General features: G+C 41.8%; 1 protein-coding gene across 5 annotated transcripts in view; it reads right to left on the bottom strand.

Annotated features, from left to right (window-relative positions):
• The window catches only part of TNC (tenascin C), a 91388-nt gene that overhangs the window by 62162 nt on the left and 7833 nt on the right, over positions 1–21393 (bottom strand). For all 5 annotated transcript variants that reach the window (XM_082470392.1, XM_082470395.1, XM_082470394.1 and 2 more), the window contains exon 2: positions 2511–3104. In XM_082470392.1, coding sequence (XP_082326518.1) covers positions 2511–2967 — 457 coding nt within the window. In that variant the 5' untranslated portion in view covers positions 2968–3104. The remainder of the gene's footprint in view (positions 1–2510; positions 3105–21393) is intronic.

The following is a 21393-nucleotide window of genomic DNA, read 5'->3' as shown; positions in this document are numbered from 1 at the left end:
GATTCAAATTCAGCCAGAGCACGGTTGCACCCTCAGGCCCCATCTGGCTTGAAAACCACTTGCTTATTGTGTGAAATCAGTTGGGGCCTCATCTAATGATACTAGGTGGGAATTCTTAACCTGCACTCTCTGAAATTGTAGGTTCATATCCAGATTGTGTGTGTGTGTGTGTGTGTGTGTGTGTGTGTGTGTGTATTTCCATCCCTGGGGAGAACTCCCATAGTTTTCATCAAATTTTCAAGTATTCCCGTGACCCAAAGGTTACGAATCACTGCCTGTGCAATGCATTATGCTGGCCTGTGTTGTTACTCTTCCCGTACCTAGCCAAGGTCAGACATACAGGAGAATAAGTGTTTTCACCAAGAAATAATTGTTGAACTGAACTCAGTTCTGATGCCTCGACTCAATAGCTGTGCTGCATTTGCAAAAAAATTTAGATGCTCTGGAGCTGTTTCTTCATCGGTCAGGTGGGACCAATGGCCCACTTTCCTGGGTAAATCAGTTTAAAAGGGGACATTAAGGACCTGTTGTGCTTACTGTGATTTCCTTTTGCAGAGTGTTTTGGGTCGACTCAAGTTGTTATATGTGTTTATGTGACCAAAACTTTCTAAATTTTTTGTAACTGAAATGAGGCAGCTAAGGAGTGGCTTTCTAATTCTGTTAGGACAAGTTTCCATTTGGCTCAGCCCTCACAAAGCTCATGTGCCTCCATCTTTTTTCCTCTCTATCCTGAAAGCTGCGGCGGTGGGTGAATACGAGGAATACGTGGCCAGGGCTGCTGTGACTCTGGCTCTTTGAAGTCTCTGTAATGTCTTGGCTTAACTTGCAGCAGTGGCTGGTGTGGTCTCCATGGAGCCAAGGAGAAGAAACAAACAAAACTCACTCCATTTTCTCTGCATCTAAATACAGTTGAATTAATACACTTTATCTCCTTCCTGACAGCAGGAGGGAAGTCAATTTTAAGAAAAAAGTTGGCTTGGAAAGTGAGACTCTAAACCTATGTTGTCTAGTATGGTAGCCACCAGACACACGTGGCTTCGAAACAACTGAATTGTGGCTAGTCTGAATTGAGATGTGCTCTAAATGGGAACTACATAACACACTGGATTGCAAAGACTAAGCATAAAAGAAAAGAATGTAAAATATCCATTAACAATTTTTGTATTGATTCCAAGCTGAAAGATTATTTACTTGTATTGGATAGATGATTAAAATCATTTTTACCTGTTCCTTTCATTAATGTGACTATTGGAAAAGTTAAGATTAATTACATACATGGCTCAGATTACAGTTCTAACGGACAGCACTGCATTAACCACTTTTTTTTTTTAACCCATTCTTTAGCATTAGTCCTATTGTGTAACTCCCCCCTGCGTTTTGCCAGGGAGTTGACGGAAGTGGAAGATAAAGTAATTTGTGCATAAAGAAAACTTTTTTGTTGTTGCTTTTGCCTTGGAAACCTAAAGGATGTCCTATAGTACTCTCCACTTACAACAATTAGGGCTACTCTTGAAATAATCTGCCAGAATAATTTCTAGTATTTTTTATGAGCAGCAGAAATAGAGATTTTCATCTCTGATGTGAAGCTGTTGAAGCCCCTGTAGCTCTATCAACTTTAGGGAATGAAGATGAAGACAAAATTCCAAAGTGGCACAATTCCTTAAAAAAAAGATGCACCTGGAGACAGGGTATCACTGGGATAGCATGAGTTGTGGAGACACACAGGCACCTTCAAAGCTCCTATCTCTTATCACTCTTTGAGTCATCTTGTGCCAGTTGTTTAACTTTTTTGAGTCTCATTTCTTAGATCTGTAGAAAGGACGTATTAAACCTTATCTCAAAGGGTTGTTGGGAGGATTAAATGAGATAGTAAATTACAATTCCTGGTACATAAAGGGGCTCGATTCATATTGTGATCATCATCGTTGCTGCCATTAAACTGGAACATTTTTTCTATTTCCCACAGATTTTGCATCACCGTAGGCAGCATTGTAACTTTGCAAGAACACTGGGGTGTGGAATACTGTAGTTTAAGTCCTAACTTGGCCACTTATGGCAGGACCTTGAGGAATCCCAACTTCCTTCTAGGCCTTAGTTGCCCTATTTGTACAACGAAGTGATGGGGCTACATCACCACTTTTCAGAGAATGATCTTTGGGTTAGGGATTTCAAAATAAATTCATAGGTTTTAAGGGTAGAGAATGAGTAGATTTCATTGTCAAGTAAGTTTTAGAAACTCGTACTTAAACTAAAATAGGGTTTTTCAAAGCAGGACTTCTGAGAGGCCTGAAAATTCCTCTGAGAAACATTTGTCACCAAGACTCTCCAAGAACAGAACGGAGATGATTACGTTCTGCACAATCATTTGTCCATAAAACCTCTTTTGAATGAACACCTTGTGAGGCTAGTTCCCCAGGGAGCCCACTCTGGAAAACAACTGATGGGTCCTGGCCTGCCCCTCGTTCCTCCCACGTGTACCGCGAGGGGCTGGGCTGGTCACCAGCTCCTACCTTCGGCGGGCTGGAAACAGCAGCCTGCTCCCAAGGTGCACTGCTCCCGCAGGGAAGACACCAGGCTCTCCAGCTCCTCCAGTCTGCTCAGAAGCTCCTTGACATCAGGAGCGGCGGCACAACCGCAGGCCCGGCGGGGGATATTGATGCGGTGTGTGAAGACGATCTGGTTTTCCCCATCTACCGTGTGCTCCTGGAAGCTTTCCCTGGGCTCTGACAGTGGGACCAAGTCTTTCTCGCCACTGGCTGATTCCAGATCCACCGAGCACTGGGACCCCACAGGCAGCTTGATGTTGTAGACATGATTAAACACCACCGGCTGGTTCTCCTCTGGCAGGGTGACATTCAGCCCACTCTGTCGCTTGTGCCGGATGACTTTCTTGAGGACGCCACCTTCGGCAGGAAGGGCAAGCAGAGCTAGGAAGATGCCTGCCAACAGCCAGGTCACGACCCCCATGGTGGAGGTGGGTTTGGCTGAATGTTCCCGGGGTTCTACGGTCCTAGGGTATCTCACTCTTAGGCAGAACTGGGGATTTGGAAGCTGAGAGTAGAATCCAAATCAGTGGTTCCTGATCTTCTTGAAAGAATTCTCTTCTACAAGTAAACAAAGGAAAACAATAAGCTTGTTAGTATCTACTGTTCATTGAATCTATTGGATATCTGCAATTCCAAGTGAATTTTGATTTATATTTCCTGTGTTTGAAGGTCTCCTTTTATTCCTTCAGTGTGCACTGCAGTGTGGATATAAAATGGTCTCTAAAAGAATTTTGCAATCTTGAAGGAATGACTTCACTCACTATACAATATTTGGAAATATAGGGAGACAGCAGAAAGGACAAGACAGATCAGATGCGGGTTTGGATCTCAGCTCTAGTTCTGGGCCTTTGGGTAAGTTATATAACTTTTATTTGTCTTATTGCACTTCTGTACAGTGAAGATCATAATGTCAAGGTTAAAGTAATGATGAAAGTGAAAACAGTAACTAGAAATCATTCATATAGTCATGAAGCCCTTTGCTATTTACTGGTTGAGCACATTGAGTGGTATGAAGGCCGTAGTCCCATAGATGTCCAGTAACTCCTCCCTCTTATTATTGACCCTCCAATCTAAGATTAACTCCATCTTCTGGTTTTCCTCTGCTGTGAGAGGCAGAAGTGAAAATGAAAGACTTTAGAAAGCAAACTGAGTTTTTACTGTAACTGAACATCTAACTAGTTATGTGGCTGTTGGAATAGTATTCTACCTCTGTGAACCTCAATTCCTCTTCTTTTCGATTTATTTCTAAAACCTTAAAAGGTCAAGTTTTTAGAAGAGCCTGACAGAATGTTCCTGAACCAGTTATCCAAACTATGACCAAGGGCAAGAGATGACTCAGAAAGATGTCCATGAGCCCTTGATGTCTTCTGCAATCAACAAGTACTTATTCTTTTTTTTTTTTTCAATTAATTAATTATTTTTGGCTGCATTGGGTCTTCATTGCTGCGCACAGGTTTTTCTCTAGTTGCGGCGAGTGGGGGCTATTCTTCCTTGTGGTGTACGGGCTTCTCACTGCAGTGGCTTCTCCTGTTGCGGAGTACGGGCTCTAGGCACGCGGGCTCAGTAATTGTGGCTTGTGGGCTCTAGAGTGCAGGCTCAGTAGCTGTGGCGCACAGGCTTAGTTGCTCTGCGGCAGGTGGGATCTTCCCGGACCAGGGCTTGAACCTGTGTCCCCTGCATTGGCAGGCGGATTCTTAACCACTGCACCACCAGGGAAGTCCCAACAAGTACTTATTCTATTCTTACTGAGTGTCGTACACTGAATCATACCTTCCCCTCCCCCCCAAATTCATACTTGAAGTCCTAACCCTCAGTGTGACTGTATTTGGAGATAGGGCTCTTAGGGAGGTAATCAAGGTTAAATGAAGGTCATGAGGGTGGGGCCCTAATCTGATGATAGTATTGGTGTCCTTATAAGAAGAGGAAGAGACTCCAGATCTCTCTCTGACTCTGTCTCTGTGTCTGTTTGTGCACAGCAGAAAGGCCGTATGAGGACACAGTGAGAAGGTGGCCATCTGTATGCTTTATCATTCAAATTAGTTTCCTAATAAGAATTTGTGGATCTGTGATGTAGGCAAGCCCACTGAATGAAAATTATTATGAAGAGGAAAACTTGGCAAGTTCTCTTCTTTTAAACTACCATAGCCTATCTTAGTTGTTTACCGGACAAATATTTATTGATTGCGTATTCTACTGCAATTGTTTTAACTCTCTTTGCCTTCCACAAAGTCCTTCTTTCTCACCCTCTTCCCGTCAATTCTTAGCTCTTTCTTTCTTTTTTTTTTTTTTATGAGAAAGGGCCATGGGCCAAGTTTGAAATGCTTTTGGACTTTTACCCAACACTTTTGTGTGTGTTGTTAAATGACTTAAATTTCCATCTAAAAGGCTGTTAGAATTGTCGGTTGAGACTTTAAGGCAACAAATCTAGGGAAATAATGACCAGAGTATGGGTTGAGTGAGGATTTTTCACTCTGTATGTGCACTGGCACAGCCAAATGCTGCATTGTTTGGAGGAAAGAAATGTGATTCTTGAGGGTTGTGTATTTTCCATATTGGCTCATGGTGGTCTGAGGGCAGGCGGATGTTTTTGCACTTTGGGAAAGACCCATTATACCTTCAGCGTGGTGGAAAATGTCTAGACTTTGGAATTAGACACACCTGAGTACAAATGCCACTCACTAACTCTGTGACTTGGGCAAGCTATTGATATTTATCCTCTCTAAACCGTGATCTCACTTTTGCAATGGGGTCAAAATCCTTCCAGAGGGAATTATGAATTAAAGATCTGCACAGAAAACACCCAATATAGTGTCAAGCCCGTAATAGGCACATATTAAAAAGTAGCTGCTATTTTGTTATGCTCTGAAGAACAAAACCTAGCATGAGTCCAGGCCAATAGCCTCCTTTTGCTTAAGCTTGACCTCTTCATTGAATCCAGTACTAAACCCAACAGCAACTTGGATCTAGATCAAAGAGGAGCTGCAGAATCACTGATGAGTGAGGGGGTAAACCTTATGAAGATAAATTTACTAGAACTGGAAATACTTACACCAGAGGAGCAAACATACAAAGCAAGTAGTAACCGTTAAGAATGTAAAATTTAAAAAAAAAAAAAAAAGAATGTAAAATATTCTCATGCAGACAACTGGCTTGTTAATGTCTCCTTTGAGGATAGACCTAGGGAAAATTACTTTAGATTACAGTTTGTGATATTTAGGTTAGACATGAAGGATCATGTTCGGACAGTAGGGCTTTTAAAATCGGAGAATGAGCAACTTATTCTGTAGAGATTCTTTAGAAAGCATGAGCAGATTCTTATCTTTACAGGAAGTGATCAGGCAATGGAAGGTCTGGAAAATGTCTTGTAGGGGGAAGGAGTGTAGACCTGTACATGTTTATTCTGTAGCTGAGAAAGCCAAGATTGAGAAGAACAGGATTCCTATGTATAGATCCTGGGAAAGCAGGAGCTGGCTTGTCCCTTCTGGCCTCAAAGGACAAAACAAGCATCAATATGTGTGTACGTTAGGGGTGGAGAGGAGGGTTGGTTACAAGAAGGCAAATTTCAGCACAACAGAAGAAATATGTTTCTAATTGGAATTATCCAATAGAAAGGGCTTCTTTGAGAATATGGCAAGCTCCAAGGCTCTGGAATGTAAATAGAAGAGTGTTGAAGAGCACAGGTTTGTAGACAAACTGTCTTGAGTCATTGTTCAACCACTTCCTCTCCCTTGGGCAAACTATCTATACCACAGGCCAGAGTCATTTCATCAATAAAACATGCTACGAGTGTCCTCGTAGGACTACTGTGGAAAGTGCATGAGATAATGTGTGTGGTGGGAATGGTACAGTCTTTGGCAGCAGCAAGAGCTCAATAAAGGGGAGCTTTTGTTTTAAAAATATGGACTTCAATTAGTATTTTTTCCAGGATTTTCTTCCCTCCAGCTCTTGAAACTCCTACCTTGGCATATGCGGTTCTGTTTTTCTAAGCAAGGGTGAGTTCTGCAGTGAAGTGAAGGAATCTCTGTCTCAGAGCCCCCAGGCAAATATGTCCTGGGAGATATCTCTATATTTATCTCTATCTCTATCTCTACATCTACATCTGTATCTACATCTTTATCTTTATCTACATCTCTACCTATACCTATGTCCATATCCCTGTCTATGGATCTGTTTGACAATGTTTGCAAAGGTGAAAGGAGGGCAGCAGGAAGAGACACAGCCTTTGTATTGGCTCAATACATAGATTGTTGGGGTCACACATCCGGGAGAAAGTGGCTATATCCAAGCCATGCATGTTGCCTTGCTCTGTAACCTGCCTTGGCATATATGCTAAGTGCAGAAAAATACACGTGTGGATCAGGCTCTACTTTCTATTTTTATCAAAAGAAATTTTTAGAGCCAAATTAACTCTGTGATTGTGTTTGTGACTCTTTAGGTGCCTTCATTCCTGTTAACTTCTCAAGAATAATTAATCTGGAGAAAAAAACAAACAAACAAAAAAACTACCTTAAAGATTTCTTCATGAGAGAGAAGGTTTAAGAAGAGGAAGAAAACTTTGAATTCTTTGGTCCAGAGCTGCGTTATTCAATATGGTAGCCACTAGCTACAAGTGGTTATTAAAATTAAATACAATTAAAAATTCCATCCTCAATTGTACTGTTCACATTTCAAGTGCTTAATAGCAATGTGGCTAGTGGCTATGATTCAGACAGTGTGGATAAATAACATTTCCATCATTGCAGGAAATTCTATTTAGCAGTGCACGTTTAGAAGTCTGCTTGGTGATGTTAAGCGCATGGTACAAATGAGGAAACTGAGGCTCAGAGAGGTCAGAGGGAGTCTAAAAAAGAAAGGTAGGATATTGTTAAGTCTCCTATCTGATTAAAATTGGTGAGTACCTCACCTGCAGGTGCCAGGAGACTAGAGAAGATGACATCTTTTTAGTTAACATAAGCAAATATTTATGTGGAGTGTAATTTCCATACCTTACATGTTCAAACATATCCAGGTACAAGCGAGGAGTGGTCTTTATGGCTGTTGGCCTCCTCAGATATGAAGGGACATGGAGCTTGCCCCAGGTTCTCATCCTTTCCCCCATCCTACACTTGGGATATGAAATGCTTTTTCTTTTTCTCTCTGCATACCTTAGAACCCCAAGTTCTCCATGAGATTCTTCTCAATTAAAACCGAAGATAGGTTGCCCAGGAGCCACTCTGGCTACACCTAGCATCTTGTTCTGCCCTGCCTCACCTTTCTCTTGGGAGCTGGTAGGTTTGTCGAAATTAACTCATGACTCTCCTGCTTCTGTTGACTCTGTGCTACTTTGCTGCAGACTTTTTGAGGGGGACTCAGTCCATTTTCTTCAGTAGTCTGAACAGTTCTATTGATGAAGTGGCTAGGTATGGGAGGAAGAGCCTGGTCTTTGCAGAGAAATAGACCTGTGTTAGAATCCAGCTCTTCCACTTGGTAGCTGCTACCTGTGGCCATTCACTTCCCCCTCTGAGTATCACTTGCTTCATCTCCTGTATGGCTATATATATATATGCTTATTTTATAAAGCTATGAGAAGATGGGATAAAATGAGATGTATCTTAAGCTACCAGCACAGTGCCTGGCACATAGTAGGTACTTAACATGGTAGCTAATGATAATAGAAACAATAATAACCACACTGGTCAAATAGAGAGTAGATTAGAAAGGAAAGTTTGCATCCAGAAGGCATGGGAGAATTAGGGAATTACATCATGGCTATGACAATGATGTAATAGGTAACAAAAGAGATTGGCTAACCTAGGTCTTTTAAGGTTCAAAGTGGAGGGTGGCTACATTCTTTTGAGGGGCTGAAGAAAGACACCTTGAAAGAGGTGGCACCTGAGATGAGCCTGAAGGATGGGTGGGATTCTAAAAAGTGGTTGGTTACAACTGAGTAGGTGGATTGAATTTGCACCTTACCCGCCTACCCTTCTAGATTAGGCGTCTAGAAAGAGGGAATAGCATGAGAAAAGGCAAGGAATGTGTGGGTGAGGAGGAGAATGAGGAAGGAGACAGTAATAACAGCAGCTTCCCTCTGCAGCTGCCTGATGTAGGCAAAAGTGGGGTAACACGTACGGAATACTGATGTCCTGGTTCTACTGGGGTGTATAAGGTGTGTAGGGGAGTGGAAAGGAGAGAGCATGTGGAGTTGGTACAGCCAGTGAGGAGAGCATGAATGGTCAATGTGAAGGGCTGGTGCTGAGCCCAGTAAGCATTGCTGTGTCTTTCTAAGGCTACGTGCCTAATTGCTCAGTGTCATCTGTGGAGAAGATTAGGGAAAACATAGGTTTCTGTATTTAGTCCCTTGGTCTGCAAATACCTGGCAAACTTATGTTGCCTGCCCTTTATAAAAAAAGGAAGAAAAAAAAAGATAAAGCAGTGGTCTTGAAGCCTTTTTTGTTTTTCTTTTTTTGATGGGGGGAGGTGTTAAAATGTTAGGACTTCCAACAAGGACCTACTGTACAGCACAGGGAACTCTGCTCAATATTATGTAACAACCTAAAAGGGAAAAGAATTTGAAAAAGAATAGATACATGTATATGTTTAACTGAATCACTTTGCTGTACACCTGAAACTAACACAACATTGTTAATCAACTATACTCCAATATGAAATAAAAATTTAAATAATGTTAGGTCTTCATCACTGATGAAAGATAAAAATTAGTTCTTGTTTCAGTTCCTTTGATATTAGCTGTGGCCAGTGTAGGATGATATCTCCAGATGTGGGCATTATAGATTTTTATTCAGAACATTACTGTGAAGTAACATTCATTTAATAGATGGGGAAACCTCGGTCAGGTCAGTGTCATGGCAGCCATGTCCCAAGAGCTTTTTGGTTTACAATTGTATACTCTGAGGTGCCTCTTGGCTTATTATCAAATCTTCCTTTTTTTTTTTTTTTTCTTCCAGTAGAGCTGTTTGATAGCTAACCTTTTGGAAGCAGCATGGAATAAACAAACTGACGGTTATTTTTAGGCACTTCACCACAGGACAAAGACCATTGCTTAGATGAAGGAATCAACAATCTTTGAATGTTTCCCGGTTCACAGCTGGAGAATAAAGTTTCATTTTTAGATTAAGATAAAATTTCCAACTGGCTAGAATCATATTTCAGAATACTTATGACTTCACTTTTAGTAACTCACGGAATATATTTATCTTGTTGACTTAGGCATTTACGTCAAACAGCCTTGGCTCCGGGGCCAAGGAAGATTCCTACTGTTTAGAAATGCAGATGAATTTCTTTCCACATCATTTTGGCAACACCTGAGACAGACCACATTAAATTTTTCTTCCTGCAGGCAAGAGAATTTTATTGTGCACAGTCAGTTAAGCATGGAGTTACTTACATGGACGTTCTTAAAGGTTCTAGAATTCCTCACCCCTTGTCCTTCCCAACATCCATAAATTCCTTGTTGGAATGTGTCAGGAAGAGAGAGGAGCCAAGGAACAGCCTGAAGTGTGGATTTTTTCCGAGGATATCTGAGCCTTACACTTGATTAGGTCCAGCACCACCTGTGTCTTAAAAGCATTGAGCAAACACTGCCTGCCTAAGCAAAGCCCCTCCTAGCCCTGGTTGTTGGAATTGCAGCACTGAGAAGCACTTATCCATTTAGGTAGTACGGTGGCGTAGCTGGCACCCAGTTCAGATGCTTGTAGAGCCAGCAGTCATTTCAGAGTCCTGGGAATTAAGTCATTTTTAAAATCATTCATTCTTGCATTCAACAGAGATGAGTTGAATGAGTGTTAAGACCAGGCTATGGGGGCTTCCCTGGTGGTGCAGTGGTTGAGAATCCACCTGCCAATGCAGGGGACATGGGTTCGAGCCCTGGTCCGGGAAGATCCCACATGCCGTGGAGCATCTAAGCCTGTGCACCACAACTACTGAGCGTGTGCTCTAGAGCCCGTGAGCCACAACTACTGAGCCTGCGTGCTGCAACTACTGAAGCCCGCACGCCTAGAGCCCGTGCTCCGCAACAGGAGAAGCCACCGCAATGAGAAGTCCATGCACCGCAACGAAGAGTAGCCCCCACTTGCCGCAACTAGAGAAAGCCTGCGCGCAGCAACGAAGACCCAACGCAGCCAAAACCAAATTAAATAAATAAATTTATATATATTAAAAAAAAAGACCAGGCTATGGGATAGATCAAGGGGTAGTGAGGTGTTTCAGAGACCAATGATGGTAAGTTCCTGTTCTCAATCAGTTCATAGTCCAGTAAAGGAAACAGACAGGTAAACAAATACTTATAGGGAAGAATGATAGATGCTAAGACTGACAAATCTCCAAGGAGAGTCTGTGCAGTGTTTGTGAATATCTGCTCTAGAATCAGCCAAATACTGTGGATTCTGGTCCTGCCACTTGCTATTAGTTTGAATCGTATGGAGTTGCCATTTTCATAGGTCAAATACGGTTGGATAGGGGCAACTTCATATAGCTCCATCTAGAAGCTTTGACCTTAGATGTGTAACATTGCCTCTCTGAGCCTCAGCTTTCTTGTCTGTAAAATGGCAACACTCATAAAAACCCCACAATAAAGTTCTTTCAACTGCAAGTGAGGAAAAAAATGAGATCAAATGAGATAACACATGGAAATATTTAGGACAGTGCCTAACAGGAGGGAGGGAGGTCTTAGTAACGGGTGTATTGTTATTGTGTGATGATTTGTGTCTTTTGTTTGAAGAAGGCAGTTCGTGGAAGGCTAGTCTCTGAAGGATGAGGGATTCCTAAGAGAATTTTGGGGAGTCCCCTTCTGCCCACTGTTGCTTTTTCCGTAGAAGTGTAAAATTCTTAGTGTTTCAGTTTGTCAAGTGACAGAGACACTCTGAAATCCTTAGGAGAAGAGGGTGCTGTGTCTCTAGTCCTGGTTTTCCTCCTAGCCTACATATTCTCATTCAGTAGCAAGAAAAGCAAGCCTGTGAGCCCAGGGTGGAGCTCTTTTCTGGCAGGTCAGTCCCCTGGCCAAGAGGCGGTGCTGCTACTGGGATGGTTGTCCACGCTGCTCAGCCAGGTCTTTCTCCAGAACAGGCTGCCTGTGGTTTAGTTTTTCAAGACATTGCTTCTGACGGGAAATGTTTGGCTCAGTTTTTCAGTACTTTCGATAGACACAGACAGATATCGGATTACAGAATCAACATCAGACTTGAGCAGGCTTAGAATCAACTGTAGAAGATCGAGTCCAGGGGTGGCAAGCCTGTGGCACCCACATACATCCTTCCAGTGTACATGGCAGACATTGCTAATTGATGCCTACATGCTTCCATGCCCCCACCTGAGAGTTATTACGAATATATCGCTTCAGGCAGCCACGCTGAATTGAGTAAAAGTAGTACATGACATGAAAGAGAATATCTGAACTGAAACACCCAGAGAGGGTCACCGGCTAATTAGTGGTAAAGCAAATATTAAAACCCAGATATCCTACCTTTTTTGTCAGTGAATTTGATTAAGGTTTATCTCTTCCCTGAAACCACTGCGAGGCCTTCAGCAATAAGTGCATATGAAAGGTTTCTAGTAATTCTTAGTCTGTGGTCATTGTTATGGTCCCTAGAAAGAAATATCAGCAATGGGATCTTGGAGAGCATCTGTGTTAAGAGATGTCCAGATTTCTTTGTGCTATAGGGTTTCTTCAATTACCACCCATCCATCCATCCATCCATCCATCCATCCATCCATCCATCCATCCAACTATGCATCTTTTCAGTACGTATTTATTAAATACCTAGCATATGCCAAGCCCTGAGTTAAGCATGAGGGATACAAAAATGAAGGGGATAAGCATGTTCTCTATTATCGAAAAGCTTACAGTTTCCCCCGTAAAGGTCACAAAATAGAATTGACTTTAAATGCATGTATTGTGGATTGAATATTTGTGGTATACTTAAGTGTCCCTGCACACTCTAAGCCAATAGCAGGCGTACAAATGTTAAGGTTCTTTCAAGAGCTACCTGCTGTTTACTTACTATGTACTGCATGTTGGGAAAACTAGGCAGAGTAAGGACCTATTCTCTGTTTCCAGAAATCTCAGAAACTAGAACATACACAAGCAAGGTTGAGTAGCAGTGCTAGTCTGAATGAAGGAATTGAGAGAAGTGTCACTGTGAGCTTGGAAGTTCACAGAGAGCTTCCTGGAGGAGGAAGCACTTAGGATCCCCAAATATTGATCGAAGAGGCCTTGGAAGATCAGGAAAAGACTGAAATAATAACAAGGATAATAAAAGTAATGAAGACATCATTACCTATCATTCATTCAGTGCTTAATTGCCAGAGCCTGTGCTAAGCATTTTAAATCTCCAATTTTAAATTCTTACAAAGTGATATGAGATGGTGTCTTTATTATTTTGCAGATGAGGAAACCAAGGCATGGGATAATTAAGTGGCTTGTGCAAGTTCAGATATCCATTAATTAGTGTAGTTAGGATTTGAACGCAGGTCTATCGGAGTCCAAAGTAAGTGTTCTGAGTCACCACCTTATAAAGCCTTTTGTGCTGGAGGGCCAAGGAAGGGAGTTATGATTCAAGACCAGACCCAAGCTCTGTCTATATAACTTCCAAACAGTTGGCTCAGGAGGGAATACTATCAGTACCCTGGAATTAGGAGCTTAAGGAGCCAGATATCCTGTGAGTGCTATAGAGATGAAGCATGCTGACAGACACCTTGGAGAAGCTGTCAAAGCTCAGTTATCATTGAGGAAGGATTCCAGATGCCGTGAAGTCTCCTCAAAAAGCCCCTTTGCCATCTGAGCAGGCAAATCTCTCTGTCCTTCAACATACAGTTCAAAAAAAATAATATATTAGAAGTTTTCTCAGGTAACTTTGTCCCTCTCCTGAATTCTCTGAGTGTTGATCTAATATTATTTTCATCACATGTCATTCTAAAAATGATTTGGGGTGGTTTTACCATGTATGTATATTTTCCTCTTTGAGAGCAATAAGCAAATTCTATCTTGTATTTACGTTAAACTGTAAGCAGTTCATCTTCACACAGTTAGACTGTATGTAGACTGTAAGCTCCACGAGGGCAGGAACCATATCTGAGTCATTCACCTCTTAATACCCAACACCAAGCACTCTAACCTGATCATAGTAAGTGCACAATATATTTATATTTGAATAAAATAAAGCTAAATATATGTTTTGATTTGAATTCACATATAGCTGGTGCTCATATTCATGGAATTAATGAATGAACAAATACTCTTATTTTCATGATGGCCTTAATGTAATTAGCTCTCCTGTGATCTCTTCTAAGGCAAGATGTATCAAGGAATTCATCAATGCCGCACTCCTGGAATTAGTTCATTTTTGCTTATTCAGCTCTTCAGTGAGTTTGTACTATGTCCCAGACGCCATAAGCACAGGGGTTACAAAAATGGCCAAGACAGAACTTACTCCTTCCTATGAGATTCTAGTCAACACCCCAAGAGTTCCTGAGAGCCCAGTACTGTCTGCTTTGAGACAAGCTTTGTGTCTGACTGAAGTATACTCAGCTGGACCTTTGGCAGGAGGTGGACTTCACCAGGCCTGTGAGATAGTCAGTGTAAAACTCTGGTTTCAGTGCAAGGGAAGCATCCTGGGTTGTTAGTCAGGAATCCTTCCAATTTCATTGTAGTGATTTTTGTTTGTTAAATTTAGGTCACTCTCTTTCTCCTTTTGTATTCTGAATGTTCATTACTTATTTTTAAGCTCCTGGAGATTTGGGGCTCTCACGGGGCCATGTAGTAGAACATGCCATAGATTGAAGAGCTCTAAGATGAGCCGTGGGCCACAGTTCTGCCAACCACTGTGGCAAGTCACATCCACTTTTGGGGCCTCGGAGTCTCCTGTAACATAAGCAGTTGTTTATGGCTTCAGTTCTAGAGTCTCTTTCGTTCTAGTGACATGTGGTCCATTGCTGATTCAGCACTATTTCTGCTGAACTGAATTTTGGATTTCATTTTAGACCCAAGTCACATGGCCGATATTAAGAACACCCCCGCTCCCCGCGCGGTACCGAGTGTTTCTTTCTTTAGTGTTTGGCTTAAGCACCGGTAGTGCTTCATGGTTTCCTCCCTCCCATCCCTCAAACATACGTTTCATTACCAACCAAATTAAGCCCACAAATCTTAATCCATAAAATATTTCCACCCAGACACAGTAATGAGGTTCATATTTGTGGTTTAGTATACCTAAGAAAAGCTCAGATGAAATATAACTAGATCCACTGATACCTTCAGACCACAAACTGCCCTGGTGTGGTCTGGTTTCAATTTTTGAGATAAAAATTCTGCAGAGCACTTGCTTTCTCTCTTCTGTTTCTTTGCCTAGATGGAAAAGAAAATAAAAAAGTGGGCCTGACCAAGTGGCAACAATATAGGTGCCTGTAAAATTCTGGAAAATTGTTTCAGAAATAGATTTGAATTCATTTCCCAGTGAAACAATGACCTCCTCTGTTTCGGCCTTCATCCAGAATTTTAAGCAATCTAGTTGACTCTTTCACAAGTATTGGAACATGGATTCTTGAACTTTTGAACCAAGATTAAAAAATTAAAGAGATTTATCTAAGAAGGACAGGTTATAGATGGACTCATAATTCAACCCTAAAAAAAGAAATTTTCTGAAAAAGGCAGTATGACATGGTGGCCTTTGTGAAGCTGATGACATGGTGGCCTTTGTGAAGCTGTTATCAGCCACCCAAGACCAGAGAAGGGGCACTGTGATGGGAGAGAGAAGAAATAGCCCTTAGAGTCAGGAAGGCCTGAAATCAAATCCTGTTTACCTGCTGGGAGCCTTGGACAAAGTCTTGCAAGTTTTCTGAACTATGGCTTCTTTAAACTGTAAAATAGAGATCTTTCCATATTTGTTGGAGACGGTGAATGTGATAAGGAGTTATAAATGCCTGGCATATTAATAATAAGTGCTACCCAGATGTTAGTATATATTCTCCTCCTCTCTCCTTTTCCTTCTTGTCCTCCCCTATCAGGAAGCTCTACAACACTGAACATATTTTAAAAAATAGACAATAATATTGTAGAGGTCACTCAAGTATTGGTTAAGAGGTTGGATTGGTTTGGGATGACAAGTTTCAGTTTATGTGTCAACTTCAATTAGCTGCTAATGGCTGCCTGGAGCTGCTTTGAGAAAGATTCTGTGGCCATGCTTGAACTCAAGGGGAAAGGTGTTGTGATGGATTAGCAATGTCTGCTATGGGTACAGAAGTGTTGGTATGTGTGCCAAATATTTGGCATAGCAAGACTAGATAGCTTTGACAATCTTTTCCAACCCAATGTGCTGATATTTAAATGGATGGAATGCAGCTTGACTGATGCCTGGGTCTGAGGGAGCCAGATGGAGTCACTGACGGTTATAAAAGCCTGTATGAATCAACTTCAATAAAGTTTGACACATTTTGATGAAAGCTGACTCCTGAAATGAAAATATGCCTCTAAGACTGGAAGCAGGAAACTAGACTCTCAGGGAAAGCTGAGACTAGTCCAGTAATTAATGTGCGTGACCCCAGGCAAGGCAAACATACTTTCATTGTCTACTTTTTCTTTCTCAAAAAGGGGCGATTTAAATGCTACAATAATAACTAACATTGATTGAACACATCTGTGCCAGGAACTGCTTTACATATCTTAACGTGGATTATCTTATTGAATCTTCTTCAAGACCTCTGAGGTAACTACCTTTTTTCCCTCAGTTTACAAATGAGAAAATGGAGGCTCGCACAGCTCAAGGTCACAGAGCTGAAAAGGAAGAGCAGGAATTTAATTCGGGTGGACTGACTCAGGAATCAGAGACCCCATTCCTAACCATCGGCTTTGCTGCCGTCCTTTAATGATGTCAAGGAGTGGTTTGCATGACTGAGTTAAAAGGCCGAATTTCAGAAGGACTCAGTGATCAGGGTCCAGAATGACTACCGGCAATGCAAGACCTTTATGACTTAGAGAGAGAACAGGAGAAGCTGCGCATGAGCCTGAAAAATAGAGATTATTTTCAACCCTTGCCTTGGGCTTAATTCAGCTGGGTAACTTTAAGCAGCCTTTCCTAGGGTGTAAGTTACAACATGTTGTATTAATGCAAGGGGAAGAGATTACTAATTCAACATATTTGGAAAATGATATTTTGAACCAAATGTTATTTATACCAAACAAATTACCCAGCTTTCGTTACTTCAGGATTTTCTAGGGTCTTTAATATGTTTGTGTTTATCCGAAATCTCCAAGAAAGGGAGAGTTTATAGTGTTTCCCAAACTTACCTGATTATTCTGTGTTTGAAGTATGTCACAGGATTTAGGTTTGATGGCACACAATGGGGAAAGTGCAGATTTGGAAGAAATCCTAGACCCTTTCCTCTTTCGTTTCCTTACATGTTAGATGAGAGTAGTGGTATACCCAGCTATGCCTGGTCTGTGATAAGTGTGAAGCTCCAGGACGGAGCCTCTCTAGCAATTTAAAGTAAGAGAGAGGCAAATGGTTGAACATGTATCCTGTGCCTGGAACTTTAGGGATGCCATTTAACTTTGACACCAACCTTACGAGTTAGGAAGCACTGTTTGTATTTTACTGTTAAGAGAACTGAAGGCTTGAGAAGGTTAAATTAGTTGCCTGGTCAGTAATCATTTGACTCAGAATTAAGAACCCAGTCTAATTCCAAACCCTATGCTTTTTCTGCTATACCAAGTTATCTTTTGAAACAAGATTCATTGTTCAGTTTAAAAAATTAATATTTATGCAATAAACATCAGCAGGACATCCACCGTCATTGACATAAAGAGAGTTATTGGATTCCTAAAATGGGACCGCTTGGGAAGATGACGTTGGGGTTCACTTAATCATTTTAGTTACAGTTTTGAACTTGAAGGGAAGGCACGGAGCCAAATGTGCTACAATATCTATGTGTCAGGCAAATCTGTAAAGCCCCTGGAAACAGCCTATTCTCCGTGAGTCTGGCCTGGAGAGAAAGAAAGTGAGTAAGTGAGAGGGAGATAAAGTGAGAAGTAGCAGACAGGGGAGCTTAAAAATCTCTCCTTTATGGAAAATTGGGCATCATGCTATGTGCCGTCTAAAAATAAATGTATGGCTTCCAAGAAATTAGTTAAGACATGAGAGCATTTTAGAGGGTCTAGAAATTACAACTCTCATTTTTGAAAGAATGGACTTACATGAACAAACAAACAAATAAATAAATAAGGAAGCAGGGGTGGGGGAGGGAATCCCTTCTAGACAGGATCATTTAGTTCAGCATATGGCAGGAAAGTCAAGAAATTTAGCCCGAGAGCGATAAGTCAGAGGTAGTCAGGAGCAAATCGAGGCTGAATCATACAAATGAATAACTTTTCTATCATTTTTCTAAGCTTCCTTTAGGTATAGAGTTTGGCTTCATGTTTTTGGAGGAAGACTTACTAGATGAACCTTTATTTCTGCTTCAATCTCTTCATACATATAAGTATAATAATATACAACTTGCTAGGTTGTGATGATTGGAAATTACATACATAAATTTAACACACTGACTTGTGGGAGTCAGTAAACTTTTTCTTAAGTGACCAGACAGTAAATATGTTTGGCTTTGCAGCCAGATGGTCTGTCACAACCATTCAATTCTACAATAGTAGATAAAGTAGCCCTTAACATGACATAAATGAATGAGCATGGATGTGTTCCAATAAAACTTTATTTACAAAAATAGGCTGCCACCCCATGGCAGTTTGCTGACACTTGCTGGAATATAGCAGTTAGTTAGTAAATGATGACCTTATTATAAAAGCAAATACAGATTGAAACGGACAGGAAGGAAACTAACATTTTGTTGAAAGCCTACTGCATGCCTGTTTAGTGCCAAGCCTTATGCCAGATGCTTTTTTATACATGTAATCATTTATCTTGTCATTTGTCATGACAACAGGTATCATTATGCCTATTTGGAAGTTAAATCTAGACTCAGGGAGGTTTTGCGACTGACATAAGCGGCAAAGGCAGCTTTTGGACCCTGATTTGTGAATCTAAAATGTGTGCTCTCAACTACTGCACTGGGGTGACTCATCAAGCAACTTCCCGCAGTTCATATAAGGTGAAAACTTAAATGAGCACTTCTTGATAAAGAGAGCAGACACCTTCAGCTTCCATTTCCCAGAGCTTCAGCAGCAATCTGGTGGTTGTCCATGTGTAAGCGCAGAAATATTTGACCTCTGTCTTTCTCCCAGAGCCTCTGGCTGGACCTCAAGTTTCATACACTCCCCCCTTGGAGCACGCTTAAGCCAAGGTGTATTGTTTGCAAATGCTTATTGGATTCTAGGCAGATGTTGGCAAGTTTTATTTGGCTCGAGATGGAGTTCCAGAGTCTGCTGAAGACTGGCTGTACTCACTGATCATCTTAGCCAAAAAGAGCTGCTAATTAGGGTGACGCTCTCCTTGTCTCTACCTCTGGAGCTAGGTTTTCCCACTCTGGGCATGCCCGTTTCAGCCCAAATGGTTTGCTTGGCTTTTTACCATAGATCTAGAGAGCAAATTTACAGTCCTTTTAAAACCTATGAAGCCTTGTGCACCAGTGCAGAATTTACCGGACTGTGTTCCAAGACGTTCTTAGGTAGATGTTCTGTGGACGAGGGTGTTTGTGTTCAAATAAGTCTGAGGGAACTGGATTAAACAAAGCTGAACACTAACTGCTGTAGGATTTCTCAGATCATGCACTCTTTTACCTCAAATCTCCCATTGGCTTCTAATCACACTCCGAATAAAATCCTAACTCCTCACCACTCCCTACCGAGCTCATTTCCTCATTTCATTCAGATCTCTGCTCAAAGGTCATCTCCATGTCTCATCCTAATTTAAAGAGCATGCCCCTCACCACCAGCCACTGACCGATCCCTTACCTCGTTTTAGATTTCTTCTTAGCAAGTATCTACCGGAGATTGTATTGTAAGTTTGATTCCTTTCTTATTGTCTACCTCTTTCACCGTTAAGCTCCATGAGTAAAAGGGCCTTGCATGTCTTGTTTTCCATTGTATCTCTAGCCCTTAGAATTACACATTGAGTGAACATATGAGCTATGAATCTCCAAGAACAGGACACAGTGTCAAGTGTTCGCCACTTTTTTAGCCACAGAACACTTTTTTAGGTGCATCTCATGGGAAGGCTGTTCCACAGGACACATTTTTGGGAACTCCTTCTCTAGTGGAGTCTTGTTGCCAAGAACTACTTCAACAACAGATAGCAACAGCAGCAATAACAGTAGAATACTGATATTGAGTGCATTTCTGTGTGAAGCAATGCACTTGCACTATGTCATTTAATCATCCCGATAACCTTATGGAGTAGGTGTTACTATTTTGCCTTTAATACAGATGAAGAAAATGAGGCTTAGAGCAAACAGTAAGCTCTCAAACCCAGAGCTTTCTGATGCCAGAGCCATACTCTTAACCATTACCCAATCCTTTTCCTGGGCTGTGAATTTCTCCGTGCCCTAAGGTAGAGAACTCCTTATCTTCATCCCTCCTTTACCCTCTCCTTCCTCCCACTAGTTGTAGACAGATCTTTGTTATAACTGCCAGATTTTCCGCCGTCTCATGTGACTCAGCCTCAAATTCCCCAGACGGGCCTCCTCTGTCCTTGGTACTGGTTTTTCAAAATTCCAGGCAGTTCAAACTTTGATCCTAGGGGCCACCTCTGAAAGTAAGGGCATTCCTTGAAGTCTGCATCCTGAGATGGTTTCCTGTCTCAGGGCTGGCTGCCTTTCCCCGTCACGCGTTATGACAGCACTTTGCACAGCTGAGAGCCTAGAGGGCTAGGCATGAAAACAATGTCAAGTTCCGGGCTTTCTGAACAAAGTCTGGTGAGGAAGGCGAAGTCCAAATCTAGGACACAGCAAGGACTCCTGCCCGTTGCTGAAGACAATGGGTTTTATTCCAGTTGTACTTGACTTTAGATAAACTAGATACAAATTCTCCTTTTTAAAACTTTAATGGCAGGGGGAGTTGGCCTGTGAGCAGACAGGCAATTCTAGAATGATGAAGTGATGAGAGAGACACACATGGGGTGGGAAGGGGTGACATGAAGGGCCATCTACTCTGCTGCAGGAGGTAGATCCTGAACTGAAGAGGGATATGAGTAGGTGAAACCACAGGGAAAGACATTCTAGGAAGGAAGGAATGGCATTTGGAAGGGCATATAAAGCATGAAATGGTTGGTGTGGAAAGCATGAATGAGAGCTGAAGTTACAAGGTCTGTTTGGAGACCAGAGCCAGATCATGGAGAAAACTGAATGCCAGGCTGGGGATCTGAATTCTTCCTATGGCCAAAAGAGAACCATTTGGAAAACTTTACGCCTAGAAATGTTGATTTCTACAACCCAAAGTTGAGGGACAGATTGGAAGGGAAGGCTGGCGAATGGGGAGTAGTGGGGAAACTGTTGCAGTGGTCCATCTGTGAGATGCTGCAGCCTGAACTAGCCTGATGATGGGGAGGGTGAGAGGCAGTGAACTGTTTTACTTGTCAAGGCAGTAGAGTCTGCAGGTTTGGTGTATGATGAGGTAGTAACTAAAAGTTGGAAAAGGAGAGGGAATTAATCCTAGAGCGTCGTCTTCATTATAATATCTGCTAAGAGAGGAATAGGTTGTGGAGGGGGGAACAATGGGTGAGTTTCAGTTTTGGTCCCTTTGAATTGCCTTGCCCTTGAATAAAATACATTTGAAGTCATTGCCTTGGAAGATCCTACTCTGGGGTTATATTCAAGAGGAATCATGGCTCCCCAGTGAACTATGACATCTAATGCAAGATACCTGGCTCCACCTCATAAATGGATAAGAAGCTTAAATAAGACACAGTCCACCCTA

The sequence above is a fragment of the Balaenoptera physalus genome, assembly GCF_965194825.1.
Source record: "Balaenoptera physalus genome assembly, chromosome: 7".
NCBI classification, from domain to species: Eukaryota; Metazoa; Chordata; class Mammalia; order Artiodactyla; family Balaenopteridae; genus Balaenoptera; species Balaenoptera physalus.
The sequence above is the reverse complement of the archived record's forward strand: the minus strand, read 5'-3'. Positions and strand labels throughout refer to the sequence as shown.